The sequence below is a fragment of the Lycium barbarum genome, chromosome 2 (assembly GCF_019175385.1).
Source record: "Lycium barbarum isolate Lr01 chromosome 2, ASM1917538v2, whole genome shotgun sequence".
Classification (NCBI taxonomy): domain Eukaryota; kingdom Viridiplantae; phylum Streptophyta; class Magnoliopsida; order Solanales; family Solanaceae; genus Lycium; species Lycium barbarum.
In genome coordinates this window covers 103,194,430-103,214,513 of record NC_083338.1, presented here as the reverse complement: position 1 = coordinate 103,214,513, position 20,084 = coordinate 103,194,430, and the positions used below count along the sequence as shown (strand labels likewise).

Genomic DNA, 20,084 nt, shown 5'->3' with positions numbered 1-20,084 from the left:
TTAGAAATAATCTTGACTTGTATGAAATAAAGTCATAATTGATTACATCTAGCACTTGAGTTGTTTGTGAAAGAATATTAATATGGAAGTGTCGAGGAAGGCTAAGGGCAAAACGTGGAATTTCGGAAATTAGTTTCGGGAATTGCAAAAATAAAATTTGTAGCCAATTGGGCTTGTAAAATAAGAAGCAAAATGAAGCCCATTTTCCTTGAAGGGTGGCCGGCCATGGGGTGGCCCAAGCCCATGGCCTTATTATATTTTCCATGTGATCAATCAACTACGGGACCATAGTGTATATATCATATATTATATCATCTTCATCTCTTAGAAGATTCATGAAAGAACAAAGCAAAACAAGAGAAAAAGAAAGAGGAGTATTCGGCCTTGCCATAGAAATTCAACCCTCAAAAACCTTGCCTCTAAAATTATTTTCTTGTTGGAATCCTACTAATTCAAGGTCCCTTTGCAACTTGGTGTAATTGGTTTGGAAGGAAGAAGTCTTGTTTCTTCAAGTTGACCCTATATTCAAGTGAAGAAGATTGAGTAAAAAGGTAAGAATTTATCCCTTATTATTGTGTTATGAAGTATTGTTTGTGTTGTAGTATGTAGAAATGAGTTGATTCTATGAAAAAATGGAAGTTTGCAAAGTGGGTATGGAATATAGAATGAGGCCGTGTGTGTGTGTTAATGTGTAAATGAAATGAGTTGAAATTTATGTTGTATTCTAGTTGTGTGTATGATAGAATTCATATGGAGAATGAAAGTTGAATAAATTTGGTTGAAGTTGAAATATAGGGGTTTGGCCGTGTGGTATGGTGTTGGTAGGATGCTAATGGATTAATTTTGTTTAATGTGTTAGTGGTGTTATTGTGATTCTTGCAATGTAAATGGAGATAAAATGATATAAGTTTGCATTGAAATGGAATAGAGAAGCTTATGTCGTTTTAGTATGATTTTACGGCATTGTGAAAATGAAGTTGTTAGGTTGCAAATTGTGATGATCATTGATAGATTTGGAAGATGGAAACATGTTATGAATATGTATGCCAAAGATTAGAAGATTTGGATGAATTATGACTTTAGCGGAAAGTTTGTATATTATGTATATCGTATGAATATTTTGTGGAAATGATATGAAATGCTTCTAAACTATATGGTGATGATCTTGATTAATGACGAATGTGAAAGCATTGAACTTGGTTTGGAAGTGTGAAGTCGGAATGGAAGTTATCGTATTATGTCGCAAGTAGAACTAGTTATGTCATATTGCATTCTATATTGATTGGTGTTGTTGTTGGGTTGTTGTTGATTGATTTGGCCGAGTTGAATTCTCGGGGGTGCTATATGTATAGGGGAGGTGCTGCCGAAATTTCGGTAGACCTATATGAGTTAAGTTGAATTCGTAGAATCTATAACTCACAATTGGTAAACATGACCATTTGCAGACTTTTGACGAAACGGGAAGTGAGCCTGGAAAGGCGTAAGGAGCTTGAAAGGTATGTAAAGCTATCCCGAGTCTTATTTTGGCATGTCCTCGAAGTACTAGGATCGGATTTATGCCTCGGAGGATATTCTGTGCATCGGAATCCGCGTCTGAAATTGTTACATTTTCGTTCAATAGAATTGAACCCTTTTTGTATGCTTTCTTGAAAATTATGTAAACCTTCCCCAAACTTTATGAAAAGTTATAGAATGTCCTTAGAACCTTCGTAGGTGACCCCATAAACTGAAAATACGTAATTTGAGCCCACCGCCTTGTTTGTTCCGAGGTGGGCCCACTACTCCCGGTTTTACCCTTATTGTACTTAAGGCTTGTTTTCGAGCAGTTTTCGAAAGAAATGTTCTGACTACTCCTTTAACTACTAAACAAAGACTGCTTTAAATACTCCATTAAGTCTTATAAATTGCTTTGGCACTCGGAACGATTTCATAAAGATTATGCGTCTGTAATTCATTGGATTGGTTTGTCATTGGTATGCCTCATTGAGTCTCTGAAAATATTTATAATGTTTTAATTGCATTTAGTCTCTCACTACTCCATTCGTGGATGCCCCAATGTTTCCCACACTGAGCCCGGGCCAGGATATGTTGTCAAGCGTGATCCTCTGCATTGTTCGCCGTGCCCCGATGTGAGGGGGCAGGTATATGCATACATGGGTCTGTGGAGTATGATGTGTCATGTCCGCTTGTTCTGATATGATTTGCTATGGCCATTTGATATGACATATTATGCTCGGGGTTATGCCCCTATTCTGATTCTTCTGTGTTGTGGCGCCTGCGTCGGGAGGGTGACCACGTTCTGTCTGCCGAGTCCCTTGGCAGGGGCCGGATTTGATATGACATATGTTTCTGTACACACTCTGCATGTTTTGAAAATATGTATCTGATACTTTGGGTTTTCTGTTTACTTTCTGTACGTTCTGTACCAGTTATGATTTTGTTTCTGTAATTCAGGCTTTACATATTCAGTACATATTTCGTACTGACCCCCTTTCTTCGGGGGCTGCGTTTTCATGCCGCGCAGGTACCGACGACAGGTTTGCTGATCCGTCCGTCTAGGATATCTTTTCTGCCATTTGGAGCGCTCTTTTATTCAGAGCCCATCTTTTGGTACAGTCTGTCATTACTGTATATGTATATTCTCGTTCATGGGTACGGCGGGGCCCTGTCCCAAATTTGATAGAATTTGAGATAGCATTTGATAGACGTGTCGGGTGTCCAGACCGGGCACTAGTCACGGCCTACTGGGTTGGGTCGTGACAGGAAATACGGTTAGAGGGTATCTATACATAATCAACTAATCAACAAGAACTTAGGGAAGAAATATAATCATATTGTAGACACACATATATGTGTATAAGTGTGGAACAGTATACTTAGACTTTCAGCAAAAACAAATGAACCAGAACTGAAGGCCCAAAACACAAGAAATTCAAAATACACGAGCCCAGATGCAATAACCATGAAGGAGCAACACAGTTCAGTAATAAGAAATAAAGGGAAAGGCCCAAGTATAAAATCAGATGACGAAACAAAGCATTCAAATCATGAACAAAGGGAGCGGGCCCAACAAGTGGTCACATAGGGAGATTTGGGCCCATAGTTTAAGCTACAAAAAATACAAGGCTAAATACACAACTTAATTTCAATGATATGAGCAATATACCTTCCTTGTATACATCAGAGTATATACAAACAATGAATATCTCGTATATCTAGAATATACTGAACATACATGTCAACACAGAGTCCAAATTCATTTTTCATACAGAGTTCCTTCTCAATCAACTTAGGCATCATTCCAACAAATATAGACAAAGAACAGAAAGGGAAAAGCTAAATTTGAGCCCTATATGAACAAGTAACTATTAACATCTTGAAATCCATGTTTATTAGACTAATTAACTAATGTCATTTACATTTGAAGGGAAACAAGATGTTCTACTTCATGTATATAACAGGTGTACCTGTTATCACAGCTAAGTTGAGTTGAATAAACTAAACAAGAGTGCTTATATTAATAACTAGACCTTATTCTCAGTGAAAACAACAACATCTAGCTAATATGATGTCATTTGACCTTTTTTTTAATTAAAACAACTAGCACTAGGCATAGTTCTAAATTTTATTAAAAACGTTGTGTACAGAATTGTAAAGAAAGCAAAAAAAATGCAAAAGCAAAAAGGTTACAAGGCCAAAAGTGCCTAGAAATCAAAGGTAAAACAGCCTAAGTAGCTATATCTAGCCTAATGAATGCATGACAATTTCAAGCCTTGGCTTGATTCCATTTCAGTCACCTCAAGCTCTCACCAGGTGCTATGTAATCAAATGCCAAAGATGTATCCTTCCAACTTGCAATTGTGCAACATCAGGCTTTTTATGCTAGCCAAAGCTGTCTATAATCTGAGTCTCCTGAACTTGAATATGAAAATATTTGAATATGATAGTTTATTTGTACTTATCCTCTATCACTAAGAAGATTCTTCCAACAGGCTGAACATGATGTTCATACCACACATTGGATAGAATTTGCTTAGGAACAGACTCAAGAGCAGATAAACTTGATCTTGAAATACCTCTACCTTGATATTCCTGTCAACAAAGATCTGTAGCTTTCAGTGTTGCTACATTTGAAATGATGAATTGCATGGTTTAATCTGGCTTCCTTGGTATTACTGTCTAAAATCTGAAGCTTGGCAGATGCATTTTATCCATGTTTACAAGTCTCCTAGCTGCAGTTGGTAAATCAGTAAATAGCTCAAAGTTAAGAGTACCTACAAAATCAAAAACATAGTTAGTTAGAAAATCAGCAAACTGGTTGCCCTCTCTCAGCACATGTCTAACTTGTATCAGTCCCTTCTTCCTCCATTCTCTAATCTTCTGTACCTCCATACTAATACTCCATGGAACTTCCCATTCCCCTTCTACTATCTTCATTAAACCAAGTGAATCAGTCTCCAAAATCAGTGGTAAATGCTGTTGTGTTACACAAAATATAATGCCATCATGCATTGCTTTTGCCAATACACATAGACAAGTTGTATCTGCAATCCTGCTAGCAGTAGCATGAATGAACTCTCCTTCATGATTTCTCACACAAAATGCAGATGCACTATGACCAGGATTTCCCCTGGAGGCACCATCACTATTACATTTGAACCATCCTGCAGGAGGGCTAAACCATCGAACCAGTATGTACTGTATCTGAGGCCTATATTGTTCCAAATGTTGTACCAGCTGAGGTCAAGAGTTTGGAAAATTTTTCATCCATGGATATCTAGTTTTGGCCAGTTGGATGAGATTAAGATTAATCTCATATATGACCCTATGCCTAAACATGTTACCACCATGCAAAACTGTGTTTCTTCTTTTCCAAAGTTGCCAAAGTATGATTGCAGGAGCTGCTTGGTATAATGGTTTCAGCTTTGAAGAACACTTTGTGTCCCACCATTTCTTAATGGTTTGATTAACTTGAATAAAATGGCCTTGCACACCTGTTGCTGCTGAGAACATCTTCCATATATCTGCAGCATATTGACCTGTCACAAACATATGGTTCATTGTTTGTTGGTGGGGCTGAGAAAAACACCTACATATAGACATAATAGCTATCCCCATCTTTGCAAGTACATCATCAACAGGTAATTTCTGCTTCTACACTCTCCACAAGAAGAAAGCAATCTTGAAAGGCAAACCTTTTGTCCAGAATTGCTTGTGACACTAGTTTGAGTCACCTCTTTGTCTTACTACTTCCCATGCACTACTAACAGTGTACTTACCACTACTAGTGAGCATCCACCAGGCCTTATCCATATTTTTTGAGGGAGTGTCAATGTGCATCTCCTTTCTTATATGATCAACAATATCTTCTGGCATAGTTTGTTGTAATGTCTGATAATTCCAAGTCCCATTCTCCATAACATATGCAACCTCCTGAATACTGTCATCCATAGGGAAATTAGCTGGTATAAGCTGGGCAAGAGGACCAAGTTTAGTCCAGTTGTCAAACCAAAAGTTAACAGAACCATTTCTTGGTTCCCACCAGATCTCCCCTTCTATAGCATCTCTAGATTCTAGCATCTTCTTCCATAATTGTGAGCCTCATTTCCATTGAACTTGGTTGGAATATGTTTCTTACAGTACTTATTCCATATGAATATTGACCACAAAGTACCAGAAGTTCTGAATCTCCACCATAGCTTAGTGAATAAAACTTTTGATACATCAAAAAGGGACCTAAATCCCAATCCTCCCTCTTGTTTAGGAAAACACACTTTCAGCCAAGCTAACCAGTGTCTACTCTTGCCTTCTTCCTTATTACTCCAATAAAATCTTGAAAAGATTTTATGCAGTTCATTTAGTGTGTACTTAGTAGGTGCCATTGTAGAAAGAAGGTACATTGGCATGCTTTGTAAAACATTGTTGATAAGAACTGCCTTCCCTCCAAATGATAACAACCTTCCTTTCCAGTTCTGCAGGATATCTTTCACCCTCTTAATGAGATCATTATTATAAACTTTCCTTTTTCTAGAGTGGAAGATAAGACAGCCAAGGTATTTGAAGGGAAGCATGCCTCTTGTAAAACCAGTTACCTGATCAACTTCTTGACATGACTGCACTGTTGACTTCTGATGCATGTAAAAGAAACTTTTCTCTCTATTTATCAATTGACCTGACAACTTTTCATAATCTCTCAAAACATTCATAGTCAGTTCCAATGATAATTTATCAGCTTATGCAAAGATGATGGTATCATCTGCATAAGCAAGATGATTGAGGTTTGTACTCCATTTAGGCATACCAAAGCACTTATACTGATCATGCTCAAATAAAGAGTTAAGTGCCCTAGACAACACTTCTGCTGAAAGTATAAATAGAGCAGGTGACAATGGATCACCTTGCTTCACACCCCTTGTGGAGTGGAAAAACCATAAGATTGGCCATTCAACAAAGCTAAATACAAGTTATTTGCCAACAGCCTCCATATCTGATCCACAAAAATTTATGCAAATCCCATTCTTCTCAGCACCCTAGTTAAATATAGCCAGGACACTCTATCATATGCCTTAGCCATATCTAACTTAATTACCATATTTTCAAGTTTATCTCTCTTTCTAATTTCTGTGACAATTTCTTGAGTAAGCAACACATTCTCAATAATGCTTTTTCCCTTCACAAAACTAGACTGGTTGCTAGATATCAAACTTGGTAGAATTTTATCCAGTCTTCCATGAACCACTCTTGAAATGACCTTGTTTATGAAGTTACTCAAGCTAATTGGTCTGAGATCCCCAAAAGTGTGAACTTCTGATTTCTTAAGGATTAACACCAAATTAGTATGAGTTACTTATTTTGGGAGAGTATGACCTTCATAGAAAGCCTGAACCATTCTGAATACATCCATTCCTACAATGTCCCAACATGAATGAAAGAAAGTTCCTGATAATCCGTCAGGACCACAAGCACTCTCTCCTTTAAGTTAAAAAATAGCATTCTTTACTTCTTCCAGGGATGGAAGTGCACAAAGCAAATCATTGCTTTCAGAAGAGACCATCTGTGGAATATGCTTCAGCATCCCAAATCTAGAGCCCCCTCCTCTTAAGTGAATTGTTGTTGAAAGAAGTTAACTGCTTTTGCTGCAAGATACTCCTTATCTTCTATCCACTCACTATCAGAAATTTGAATTCTATTCACCTGTAACCTTTTTCTCCTTCCATTTACTAGATTGTGAAAAAACCTAGTGTTTCTATCACCTTTAGGGAACCAAGTGTAACCTGCTTTTTTTCTCCAAAACTCTTCCTCATAATGTAAATACTTCTTCAGTTCAGCCTGAGCAAGCTGCAAGACTATTCTATTTTCTGCAGAAGGATCATCTTCAAACAGTTGTTCCTTAATTCTCACTATATCTTCCCTGATGATAAGTTGTTTGAAGATATCTCCAAAAGCCAGTCTACTCCAAGCAGATAGAGCCCCTTTAACTATCTTGATCTTCTGTTTAAAAACCAAAAAAGGATTGCCAATACTCTCCTCAGACCAATTTAGCCTTACTATGTCCAAGAAGTCTTTATGCTCAGTCCAAAACTTCAAAAACCTGAATGGTTTTATGAAAGTCTGAACTTCCTCACATAAAGTGATAAGAAGTGGGGCATGATCAGATCCAGACCTTGATAAATGCTCCACTTCAATGTGACCAAACCATTGTTGAAAATGTGAGTTAAATAAGATCTGTCCAATCTTTCAAATATACAATCATCCCCAGCCCTGCTATTCCACTATGTAAAAGGACTGCCTTTAAAACCTGTTTCAAATAAATCACATGAATTGATACAAAAGGCAAAATCCTCATAGTCCTGAGGGACTACAGGGACTCCACCTATCTTTTCCTCTTCACTCATCACTACATTAAAGTCTCCCCCTACGAGCCAAGGTAAGTCACAAGACCAGCTAAATGATAAATACTATCCGAAAGTGGCATTCTTTCTACTTCATCACATTCAGCATAGACCAAGGTTGTTATAAGAGATGTATTTTGCTCATAAAGAAACAATTTTAAGGTGATCTGCTGTGCAGTGTCAGATACAATTTCCGCATCTACATTCTCCTCTACAAAAAACCAAATCTTTCCACTACAGTTTGCACCAGCATGATGCATCCCTAACCTCCTTTTTAATTTTTGTATCTGTCTAACATGTTGAAAAGGCTCTATTAAGGCAACTAACATAAACCTGTGATGTCTATGTAGCATTTTAAGTTTGTGAAAATCTTGTTGTGTCTGCACTGATTTAATATTCCAAATGAATGTTTTAATCATCATTTAAAACTTTGACTTAGTACTGGCAGATCTCTTTGGCACAACCCTGGTAGGTTGTTGTGGCTCTACACCTAAAGGTTTCTTTCCTTCTATCTGTTTCTTGCCTTTCCTTCCACCTCTGACCTTTGATATTGGAGAAATATCAGCTTGTTTGCATACCTGCTCAAGCTTCTGCTCAACAGACTCCTCCAGGTCATCCTCATTAATATGTCAATTCTCTTTATCCTCCAGATGACTGTCTATATTTCCAGCATTATGGGAAACAATATCATGTAATCTCTGTATAGGGGAATCATTCTTCAATAACTGTAAAGGCTGAGCCAATAAACTACTGAGAACAATAGCATTTTCAGCAGTTGGTTGAGGTGAATGGAGTCCACCTCCCCTTGGATCATCTATGTCAACACTATCTCCATTCACCACATCACCTCTCATATCCTTTTCCTCATCCACCATATCCTCCCATTTATTAGAAGGAGAACTAACTTCTAAAAAACCATCATGATCTACTACCACCTCCTCTTGGTTACTATGAACTTGTCCAGTTTCCCTTTTGTTCTCAGCTTCCTCTCTATTTACTATGATATCCTTCTCTTTGTCTACTCCTTCTTCTATATTGGATGTACCTATAGGTGGCACAACTTCTTGAACTTGGTCTGCTGCATTAGGTTGTTGCATTATATCAAACTTTTCAACCTTGTCCTCCTCCTTGACTTCAGTTGCAGGAGAGCTATCCTTCACTACATTAACATTCAACCCCACAGTGTTAACTTCCACCTTTTCTACTTGCAAGTTTAGTTCATCCTCCATAGGTTCTACTCCTTGTTCCACAACTCCTTCATTCTGCAAAGCTTCAAAAGCATTTTGAGTTTGAACTTCTGCTACATTCCCATTTATTGGTCTCCCATCTATAAACTTGTCTGGATTCTTTTCTTTTGTAAATACCCTCTTATCTTTGATAGTATTCCAATATTTAGGGCCTCCACCATATCTCCCCCCTGGTCTTCTTAAATTCCTATGATGCCCCTTATTTGGCTGAGCATCTTGAGATTCTGCAGTCTTTCCCTTGTCTTCTTTTTCTACATGTACTACTCTCAGTTCTGGATGTAAGATCCTGCAACCTTCTTCATTATGACCCTACAACTTACACCTTGTGCAGTATTTGGGTAATACATCATACTGAATTTGTACCTTGACAATCCTTGAAATACCAAACTTCTCATCTGTGATCTTCATGTTAGCTACTTTTGGAAGATTAGCAGCAAGATCTACTATAACTTTAACTCTAGCACAGTATGGTCGAGTTTCATTAATTGTGGCCATATCCGGATGCAATGGTTTCCAACTGCTAATGCTAAAGAGAATAAAGAGTTCTTCACAAAGAAAGTTGGCAATAAATTTAGAAAGGATATCCAAGCTATCGCCATTGTAGTTTCCTCATCAATTTTGAATCTAGTATCATATAACAAAGGCCTCTTCTGGTACATTCCTCCATCTCTCGACTTAATCTAATGATCCGTCTTTGCCATCATCTGTAGGTAGTATTCAAACCTTTCAAACCTCATAAGGATATGTCTATTTCTAAACAATCCAATACGACAGTCTCCTTTAATCCCACACTGCAATGGGATCTGAGTCCTCAATTCTTCAAGTTCCGGCCAGCCATATGAGAACTTACCAATTGCAGTATATTGGAGCTTCTCAATTATGTTCAGACGATCAACTTCTGCTTCTGTCCATTCCACTACGTGTTCTCCATCAACTATATCTACTGATTTGATTGGAATAGGCTCAATGACATTTTCCATCGTCTGCATGTGTCATTATCATCTTTATTCACTATTGTTGCAAAGTTCTTAGTACGTGTCATCGTGTCTGCATGGTTTTCATGGCTGTTAGGGTTAGGGTTTTTAGGGTTTATGGAGCAAGATGCTGCCATGTGAGGGTTCGTGGAGGAAGAAGGGGTGGTCAAAGGAGGGAATTGTAGTGTGGAGGAGATTGCCAAAGGTTGGCCAGCGCCGCTATGAAGGTTTAGAATAAGTTTAGGGTTTGCATGGGAATAGGAGAGAGAAGAGAGCCGCTAAGGATTTGTCATTCAACCTAACACCTATCATTCAAACTATCATTTTGCACCTAAAATATACAAAATGCTCATATGAATTAGACATGATTAATACAGCATGTTGAACACCTAATAAGAGGGCTAAGATAAGCAAACTAAACAAAACAGACAACCAAAAAATAAGTATCTAAATTGTCTAAACATATAATCAGGCTATATGATGTTATTCTATAGTAGAAGATGGTGTATTTGTATAACAAGTGATTAGGCTAAACATGAGGACTAATCTGAAGCATAGATGAAACTATTGGACTAATCATACTTAATAGGTTGATAACAAGATTATCTAATATTTAACTAATTTAAAATTACACTCAAGATTTGAACTACATCAAATAACCATACAATTGACTACAAACTAACATAACATTACTTTAAACTAAAACCAGAAAAACACCTAATACTAAACATGCTCAACAGGCTAATTAACCTAATAGTAAACACACATAATCAATATTAGCTCTTTTGAGTGTAGCCTTGGTCGAGAATAGAACTTGGAGATTCCTTTGCTCCACAAGCCTCAAACTCAAGCCACAAAATCAAAGAAAATACTTAAAATTTTAGACTTAACCCGAATAATTAAAGTTTCAAAGCAAAGTACCAAAACTTAGATAATTTGAGTGTTTTTGTGAATATGGATGATATTATCTGTCTGTTGTGAAGGATTCCAAAATTAGAGAAACCTGAATTCAATTTGATGGATGATATTCTCTGTCTGTTGTGAAGGATTCCAAAAATTAGAGAAACCCGAATTCAATTCGATGGATGATATTCTCTGTCTGTTGTGAAGGATTGGGGGTTCTATTTATAGAACCTTAAAAATCAGAGAAACCTAAATTTAATTCGATATGGGACAAGTCAGAGAAACACGAATTCAATTTGATATGGGACAAGTCAAAAATTCAGACTTGTTCCTCACAATCCAACATTGTGCGGCTCAGATTAAGAGCAAACAACAAATAAAAGGCTAGATCTCAATCAACCCTAACGGATCCTCACAGTTACAATCAAACCAATGAGGTTTGAGGATTCAAAATTTCCTCAAGACAAAAACCATTAAGAAAACGTACTACTTCGACCGTTGATTTGCAGAAAAGTGAAAGAAAAAGCAAAGTAATACCTTATTTGGTTGTAGTCTTGAATGAAAGAGAATGGAGCATTAATGATTTGCTCGATTCGGCTATGCAAGGACTGAGAAAATCATCATACACCTGCCACTTTGCCAAAAATGGTATGATGACGCAGGAGAGAGGCAAATCACCTCTTGGCGGCGCCTAGGGTTTTCATGGAACTGTTGTTCGCTGAAGCAAAAAGACCAAAGGTCTATTTAGTTGCTTGGTCATATATATATATGTTCTTCGTTACTGGGCCAAGTCAAGTTCTAATGGACTGGGTTCGGCCGGTTTAATAATAAAAGGAAATGGCCCACCTTTCTTGTATATACATGATATAAATGAGTATATTCGTATACTTGTGTATATTCATGTATATAGTGTATACAGCTAGGGGAAAAATGTGACCATTTAATAAATAACCAAAATTGAAAGTTCCTATTCAATTAAACATTTCAATTATGGCCAAAATTAACTAATCAATCAAATTAAAGACACGGCTAACTGCATAAAGAGACTAAATTTGCAAATATGGCCTCAATTAGAATAAATCATGAAAATGGCTATTTCAATTATGGCCTTAATTGACTAATCAATTGATTATTTCAATTGTAGCCATAATTAAACACATAATAAGTAATTTCTAAGATATTTTTTTTAAGCAAAGGCCACCATTAAGGTGGAGTTTTATTGATAAAGAGAATATGTACACATCAATCGAGAAGAGATTGATCCATCTAAAAGCAAATAACAGAAAATAAGAAAAGATCAATCTAACAAGATTAATCCAAATAAAATAAAAGAAAACAAAAGAAAGGAAAATCTAGTGACTTATGGCCAGCAAAAGTAGACATCAACAGATTATCATAAACTAGAATCCAAGAGCCTTGGCGTGATATCTTCTATCACACCTTAAAAGTATCACAGGTGGAAAGCATCAAGTCAAATGAATCATTCTTCAGGCAATCTTGAAAGTAGTTGTATATTGCTGTGTATATCACCTTCTGCATGAAAACCAGGACACTATCTTGCTTGATCCATAACCAGTACAGTCTGCTATGTTATATCCCATATTTTCATACATTGGGACGTTTTAAAATAAACGCGACAAGTTAAATACAAGACTATCTTAAGATACGAAGTAGAGATTTTAACTTCCGGTTTCGTTTCGAGTCACAATTCACCTACAATTTCGTTGGCATGAAAGTATTAATGGAAAATGGGGATTAAATTAACCATGGTTAGATTAATAAGTGGGATTGGGAACAAAAATATCAGCCCATTATTTAAAGCCATGTTTGGCCGTGTAGAATAATGGAGTGGTCAAAGATTCTTGACCCAAGTTAGTGTAGTACACATGGCCAAAATATGGAGTGAATACATAATGTGAAAAATCTGATTCACTCCACATTCAACTCATTTCAACACTTACAAGTTGGAAATACATAGTGAGAGAAAGAGAAGCTCTCGGCTAGAGCTAGCCGAGAGTGGTGAGGTGAGTTCAATCCAAAAAAAAATCAGCTTTATTCCTCACATAAACTCCTCATTTAGTTTACAAGAATAGGTAGTAGTTGTTGAAAAGAAACAAGGAAGTGTAGCACCTCAATAGAGTTGAAGTTTCGGCCAAGGTGAAGAACAAGATTGAAAGGTAAGAATGCTTATTGTTCTTGTGTTGTATGATGATTTGAATGTATAGTTCATGCATGTTGTTGTTGGATTGTTGTTGTAGTTGAAGTAGAGAGTGAGCCGTGAGTGAGGTGAAGTCATGATTCATTTCATTTTGCATGTATTGTTGATGAATTGAATATGTACCAACATAGGTAAATGAACAAAGATTGTAGAAGTTGGTTGTGATGTTGCATGTTGGATATTGGGCTGTTTTTCTTGATTTGAAAATTAGCCGTGTGTTGAAGGTTCTAATGAAGTCATGCTTTATCTTCTTGAACATGTATTGGGAATGGATTGAATGTATTGTAGTTGGATAAACGGATAAAAATCATGAAATCGTGGGAAGGGGGTTGTAGCCGTGAAAAAGGGACTGTTTTAGGGGAGATTTAGGGACTGTTTTGTGTCACATTTGGATTGTTGTTGTTATGGACATTTTGGTGTATTGTATGCATGTTGAATATGTGAATTGAGGAGTTAAAGAAATGAATTATGTTGAAGTGTATAGGCAGTCCAAAACCGTGGACAGTTTTGATGTTAGAAGTGAATTTGTGTGTGTTAAATGTTGATTCTTGTTGCAAACGTTTAGTGAAAATAAAGTGCATTGATTCAAGTTGAAACTGAAATGATGGTGGGCTGTTGTAGGAATGAAAACGAGGTTAAAACAGTTCCAAGAATCATGAAAGTAATGTCATTAAACGTGTTGTTGTTGTTGCAAGTTAAAACTGGAAAATTGCTAAGTGAGAATGGAAATGCTATGTGTGTTGTTTAGCCGTGTGTATGAAACAGTTTGAATGGTGTAGGGACTGCCCAAGCTCCCTAAGTCATGTTTAAACAAGTTTTGATTAATATATGAAAGAACGATTAGCAATGTTAGCTTGTAACGCTAGTTGGTTTGAATGCGAACGACACGTCGTTTAAATGTTAGAAAGGAATTGTGAGCGTCAAAATACGTATTGAATTCCCTTGTAGACTAATTGTAGTTATTCATATCTTGATATAGAATAAGTGTTTTTGGGCAGCAAGTACGAGTTAGAATACAACTAAACGCTAAAGGTATGTAAAGCCCATTCCCCCTTTCTTTTGGCATGTCCTAGACGTAAGTATGAAACGATATGAACCTTGGGGTAAATTCTATTCTCTAGTTCCATGCATGACTTATGATTCTATATTTCATTAAGGCCATTGTCATGTGCCTACAATATGAGTGACTAATGAATAATGTATGAAAGTTCCTATTCCTAAAGGATTGCACCATTAGAGACATTCTTGACTTTCAAAAGCTACACCAAATTAAAGTGATATATGTACATGAAATCTGAAACGTTTCTTGTAATAGGTTGTTATGAGACTTGAAATGAACTGAAAATGAATATTATTTTAACACTTTAGAGCTGGTTAGTTTCTTATCCATTGAGTCCAAAAAGATGAATTGCATATATGTGGTTGCTTATTATTCTGCTCGTGCTTACCGTTATATCCTTCACTGAGTCCCGGGCCAGGATACGTTTTCGTGCGCATGTTTACTATATTATTACCGAGTCCCTCATTAAAGGGTCGGGACACGTTATATATATATATGATGACATGATGATATGGTGATATAATGATATGATGACATGGAAACGGTGGCCAGGAGGGCATATATTCCTTATTACCGAGTCCCTCATTAAAGGGCCGGGACACATATATGTTTATGTTTATGGTGATATGATTTTAATTACCGAGTCCCTCATTAAAGGGTCGGGACACGTTATATATGTTATATACGGAATGATTATGCAGCTTTGATTACAAAACTCTATAATAACACTGATATGAGAATGATACAGACGAAATGTGTTCAAAGGCAAGTTTTTAAGAAATTCTGGTTGTTGCACTGAGTCCTATATACCTTGTCTCAATATAAGTCTATTACTATGTTTCAAGCTTTACATGCTCAGTACATATTCCGTACTGACCCCCTTTCTTCGGGGGGCTGCGTTCATGCCCGCAGGTACAGACGCTCGTTTCGGAGATCCGCCAGCTTAGGATACCTATTCAGCTATTTTGGACTTCTCCCTTGTTGCGGAGCCTAGCTTGTGGTATAACTCCCTTATGTTGTATTCATATGTGTTTGTTTGGGTACGGCGGGGCCCTGTCTCGCCATATGATACGGTCATTACTCTTAGAGGTCTGTGGACATCGGTGTGGGTCTGTTTGTAGTCGTTGATTCGTTTTATGTCTATGACTTATGCTTGGGGCGTAACCATTCGTAATGGCAGCCTTGTCGGCTTGCATATATATGTATGTTTATTATTTTGTATATCGTGGCAGCCTTGTCGGCTTGCGTAGGAATATATATATATATATATATGTTGTTGTTTAAAAAGTGCAACTCCTCAGGAGACAGGTGTCTAAGACATACAAAACTTGACAGCTTTAAAATAACGTCCTACCCGTTTTATGTACAAATGAGATCATGACATGCTAATTGCAAATGACTACAGTTAACAGATAATATGAGTGTCCAACTCGGGCACTAGTCACGGCCTACGGGGTTGGGTCGTGACATGCTACTTATATCATGAGAATCACAATATGTATATTAAGGAATGAGCATGAGAAGCACACTGATACCACCCTAATACATATGCTGCAATAACTCACAGTCTGAAGAAATTCTGTACTTAGAAATAGTTTGTAGAACTAGATTCAAGGACTTTAATCTGGTGCTTTGTCTTGTAGAGTTCTTACTCTCAAGTTAGGAATTCCTAAATTTTCCAAATTCAAAATCTTCTTAGCTTGACTTGGTAATTCCTGAAAATTATGAAACTGAACTGCACCTGCAAAATCAAAAACAAAGTTAGGTAAAAAGTTTGCAAGTCCATTTCCTTCTCTGTGTATATGATCCACAGTCACTCTTTGATCTGCCATCAGTCTTTTGATATCATCCACCAACATTGAAATGCTCCAAGGGATCTTCCATTCAGCATTGATAATCATCTTCATGGTCATGGAATCAGTCTCTATAATCAATGGAAAAAGTTGCTTTTCCACACAGTACATCAGACCCATTCTGATAGCCTCAGCCTCAGCAACTATATTTGATCCATCAATCAGAGTTTTAGCAGCTGCATACACCAGATCACCATCTTCATTTCTGATACAAAATGCAGCAGAACTTGGCCCTGGATTTCCTTTAGCAGCTCCATCAGTATTACACTTGTAGATTCCAGCTGCAGGTCTCATCCATTTAATAACTTTGCAGATAATAGTTGATTTATACCCTTCAAAAAATTGAATGATCTGATGCCATCTAGATGGAATATTTAGCCCAGGAAACTGAACTTTACATAACATGTAAATGTTCAGATTTATTTCATATATCACTTTATTCAGACTCATATTGCCATCATGTAGCCTATTGTTTCTCCACTTCCATATTTGCCACACAATGAAAGCAGGAACTGCTTTGTATATTATCTTTAGTTTGTAATGGCATTTTGCTTCCCACCAATTTCTAATGGCATGTTTCACCTGAATATAATTCATGCTGAATCCAGCCCCTGCATTAAATACACTCCATACCTTAGTAGCCAAATCTCCACACAGAAACAGATGGTTAATAGTCTCATTCTTAGCAGTATGGCAGCAACAACACTTTGAAACTATAGGAATGCCAATACTTGCCACCACTTCATCAATTGGCACTTTAAACATTCACAATCTCCACAAGAAGAATGAGATTTTAAAAGGCACACCTTTAATCCACATATTCTGAAATGGCACTGTTACATTAGCTTTTTGTCTTAATAGCTCCCATGCACTACTTACTGTGAACCTTCATGTACTTGTCATCATCCACCAAGATCTGTCCCATTCATTTGATGCATATTTAATATCAATTTCCTATGTTATATGCTGCACTATATCTTTAGGAAACAGCTGCATGAGCTTGTTAATATCCCATCTTCCATTTGAAATAAGCTCAGAAACATCTTCAGCATGATCATTGGTATGCTAGGACTGGGGAACCATATAGCTGAGAGCACCTAACTTAATCCAATTATCAAACCAGATGTTTGAACTTCCAATCTTTGGCTCCCACCAGATTTCCTGCTCAATACTTTCCCTTGCTTCCAACATCATCTTCCAGACTTGTGAACCTCCCTTCCATCGAACCACCTGAGGAATTTGCTTCTTACAGTATTTGTTCCACATGAAATTAGCCCAAAGTGAATTAGTGGTTCTAAAATTCCACTAAAGTTTAGCACATAAGGCTTTGGACATGTCATAAATAAACCTGAAACCCAACCCTCCTTCATGTTTATAAAGCACATGTTAAGCCAAGATGACCAGTGTCTGCATATTCCTTCCTCCTTATTATTCCAAAAGAACCTTGCAAAGATCTTGTATAGTTCTTTAATAACACATTTAGGAGGCCTTATAGCAGATAAAACATAATTGGGATACTTTGAAGGACACTTGTAATCAACACTACTTTTCCACCATAAGACAGTAATTTTCCTTTCCAAGTTTGGAACCTGTCTTTGACTTTCTTCAATAACTCAGTATAATCCACTTTCCTTTTCCTAGCATGAGTAATTGGTACTCCAAGATATGTAAAAGGAAATTGCCCTCTCATAAATCCTGTTACTGCTGCAACCTGCTGACTCAACTCATTTGAAACTTTGCTGAACATGTAAAAAGAACTTTTTCTCTTGTTTACCAGCTGTCCAGATATTTTCTCATATTCTTGAAGAGTATCCATGATCATCTGTAAAGAGTAATTGTCAGCAGCAGAAAAGATGATTGTGTCATCTGCATATGCCAGATGATTCAGTTCAGCACACTACTTTGGCATCCCATAACCAACAAAACCAGGCTGATCAAACAAAGAGTTTAAAGCTCTTGAAAGAACTTCTGCATCTATGATGAAAAGAGTAAGAGAGAGTGGATCACCCTGCTTGACACCCCTTGTAGAGTGAAAGAAACCATGTGCCTGACCATTTAAAAGAATAGAATACCAATTATTTGCCACCAACCTCCATATAAGGTCAATAAAAGCTGCAGAAAATCCTATCTTCTTCAACACTTTACAAAGATATAACCATGAGACCCTATCATATGCTTTTGTCATATCCAACTTAGTTACAACATTTGCTGGTTTTCCTCTCTTCCTTATATCAGTTACAATTTCTTGTGTCAACAATACATTCTCAATTATATTCCTACCCTTGACAAAGCCTGATTGATTTGGAGATATCACCCTTGAAAGTAACTTGTCCAATCTATCATGAACTACTCTAGATATGACCTTATTGATAAAGTTGCTAAGACTTATAGGTCTCATATCAGAGAAAGACTCAACAACATTCTTCTTTGGCAGCAAAACTAGATTAGTTTGAGTGATTGACTTGGGAAGAGTCTGAGCATCAAAGAAAGCTTTAACAACACTAAATACATCAGCCTTGATCACCTCCCAACACTTCTGATAAAAGATCCTAGAAAATCCATCAGGGCCACAAGTACTATCCCCATTTAATTCAAACACAGCCTTGTGTACTTTCTCTATTGTAGGTTGTTCAGCAAGTAGCATATTATCCTCCTCTCTAATCAGTTCAGGAATATGATTAAGAATTGGAGAATCTTTACTAACCTCCTCATGAGTAAATTGCTTGTGAAAAAAGTTAACAGCTTCACCAGCAACTCTATCAGCATCCTCCAGCCAATTTCCATCTGCATCTTAAATCCTCTTGATCTGGATTCTTTTCCTTCTTCCTTTTACCAGACTATGAGAAAACCTTGTATTTTATCTCCTTCTGAGATACAGTCCATCCCAGCTTTTTGCCTCCAGAATTCTTCCTCATAGTGAAGATACAGTTTAAGTTCAGCTTGAGCCCTTTGCATGACCATTCTATTTTCTTTAGATGGGTTCTCCTCAAATAAATGCTCTTTAATCTTCACTATATCCTCCCTGATCACTAGTTGCTTAAAAATGTCATCAAAAGTAGCCGTACTTCATGTACTTAAAGCAATTTTCAGTTTCTTCATTTTGAGTTTAAAGGAAAAAAAACATCACCAGATAAGTCTGCTTCCCATTGCTTCTTAATAAAGTCAAGAAAAGTATCATGCTCCACCCAGAATTTAAGAAATCTGAATGGTTTGATAAAATTATCCACTTGATCTCCACAAGATACAAGTAATGGTGCATGATCAGAACCAGTCCTTGACAAATATTCCACTTCAAGATGTCCAAACCAATTCTGGAATGATTCATTATGTACAATCCTATCCAACCTCTTGAAAATTTAGTCATTGGCAACCCTACCATTCCACCAAGTGCAAGGACTCCCTTTAAAAGGCATCTCATACAACTCACAAGAATTCAAACAGAAGGCAAAATCTTCATATTCTTATGGCAATACTGGTAAACCTCCTATTTTTTCTTCTTCATTCAATATAACATTGAAATCTCCACCAATCAACCAAGGACATGTCATGTTGCTAGCCAAGAAGTATAAACTATCCCATAACTGCAATCTCTCCACTTCTGAACATTTAGCATATACCATTATAACCACTCTCTATCCAATTCTAGAAATTTCAGCTTTACAGTAATGGATTGTTCAGTATCCAAAAGAACCTCAACATCTATATTATGTTGAACAAAAAAAACCAAATTTTACCATTACGGTTTAAATTAGCATAAGGCATTCCAAGTCTCTTTCTATATTTCTGAATCTGTCTCTGATGCTGAAAAGGTTCCATCAGAGCCACCAAAAAGAACTTGTGATGCCTATTTAACATTTGAACTCTATGAAATGCTTGTTGAGACTTCACTCATTTTATGTTCCAAAATAAATATTTAACAATCATTTAACAGATTTCT

The 20,084-nt window shown here is 36.9% G+C and overlaps 1 protein-coding gene across 1 annotated transcript; it reads right to left on the bottom strand.

The window, feature by feature from the left end:
• Positions 1 to 17,101: 17,101 nt before the first annotated feature.
• LOC132628715 (uncharacterized) lies at positions 17,102 to 19,767 on the bottom strand. Its single transcript, XM_060344479.1, has 7 exons — positions 19,621 to 19,767; positions 19,275 to 19,547; positions 19,024 to 19,183; positions 18,408 to 18,931; positions 18,074 to 18,194; positions 17,737 to 18,013; positions 17,102 to 17,162 (listed from the first exon to the last, which is right to left on the bottom strand). Exons 1-7 carry the CDS (start codon positions 19,765 to 19,767, stop codon positions 17,102 to 17,104), a joined length of 1,563 nt encoding a protein of 520 aa, XP_060200462.1.
• Positions 19,768 to 20,084: the final 317 nt, after the last annotated feature.

Bases quoted from the DNA above. Each gene is read 5' to 3' on its own strand.
- LOC132628715 (XM_060344479.1), bottom strand. From the start codon at position 19,767: ATGGTATATGCTAAATGTTCAGAAGTGGAGAGATTGCAGTTATGGGAT. The intron at 19,184-19,274 runs GTGATGTTTTTT...GACATTTTTAAG, and splicing joins ATGGGAAGCAGACTTATCTG to CAACTAGTGATCAGGGAGGA. The intron at 17,163-17,736 runs GTTCCAAACTTG...TTCAAATGGAAG, and splicing joins TTGAAGAAAGTCAAAGACAG to ATGGGATATTAACAAGCTCA.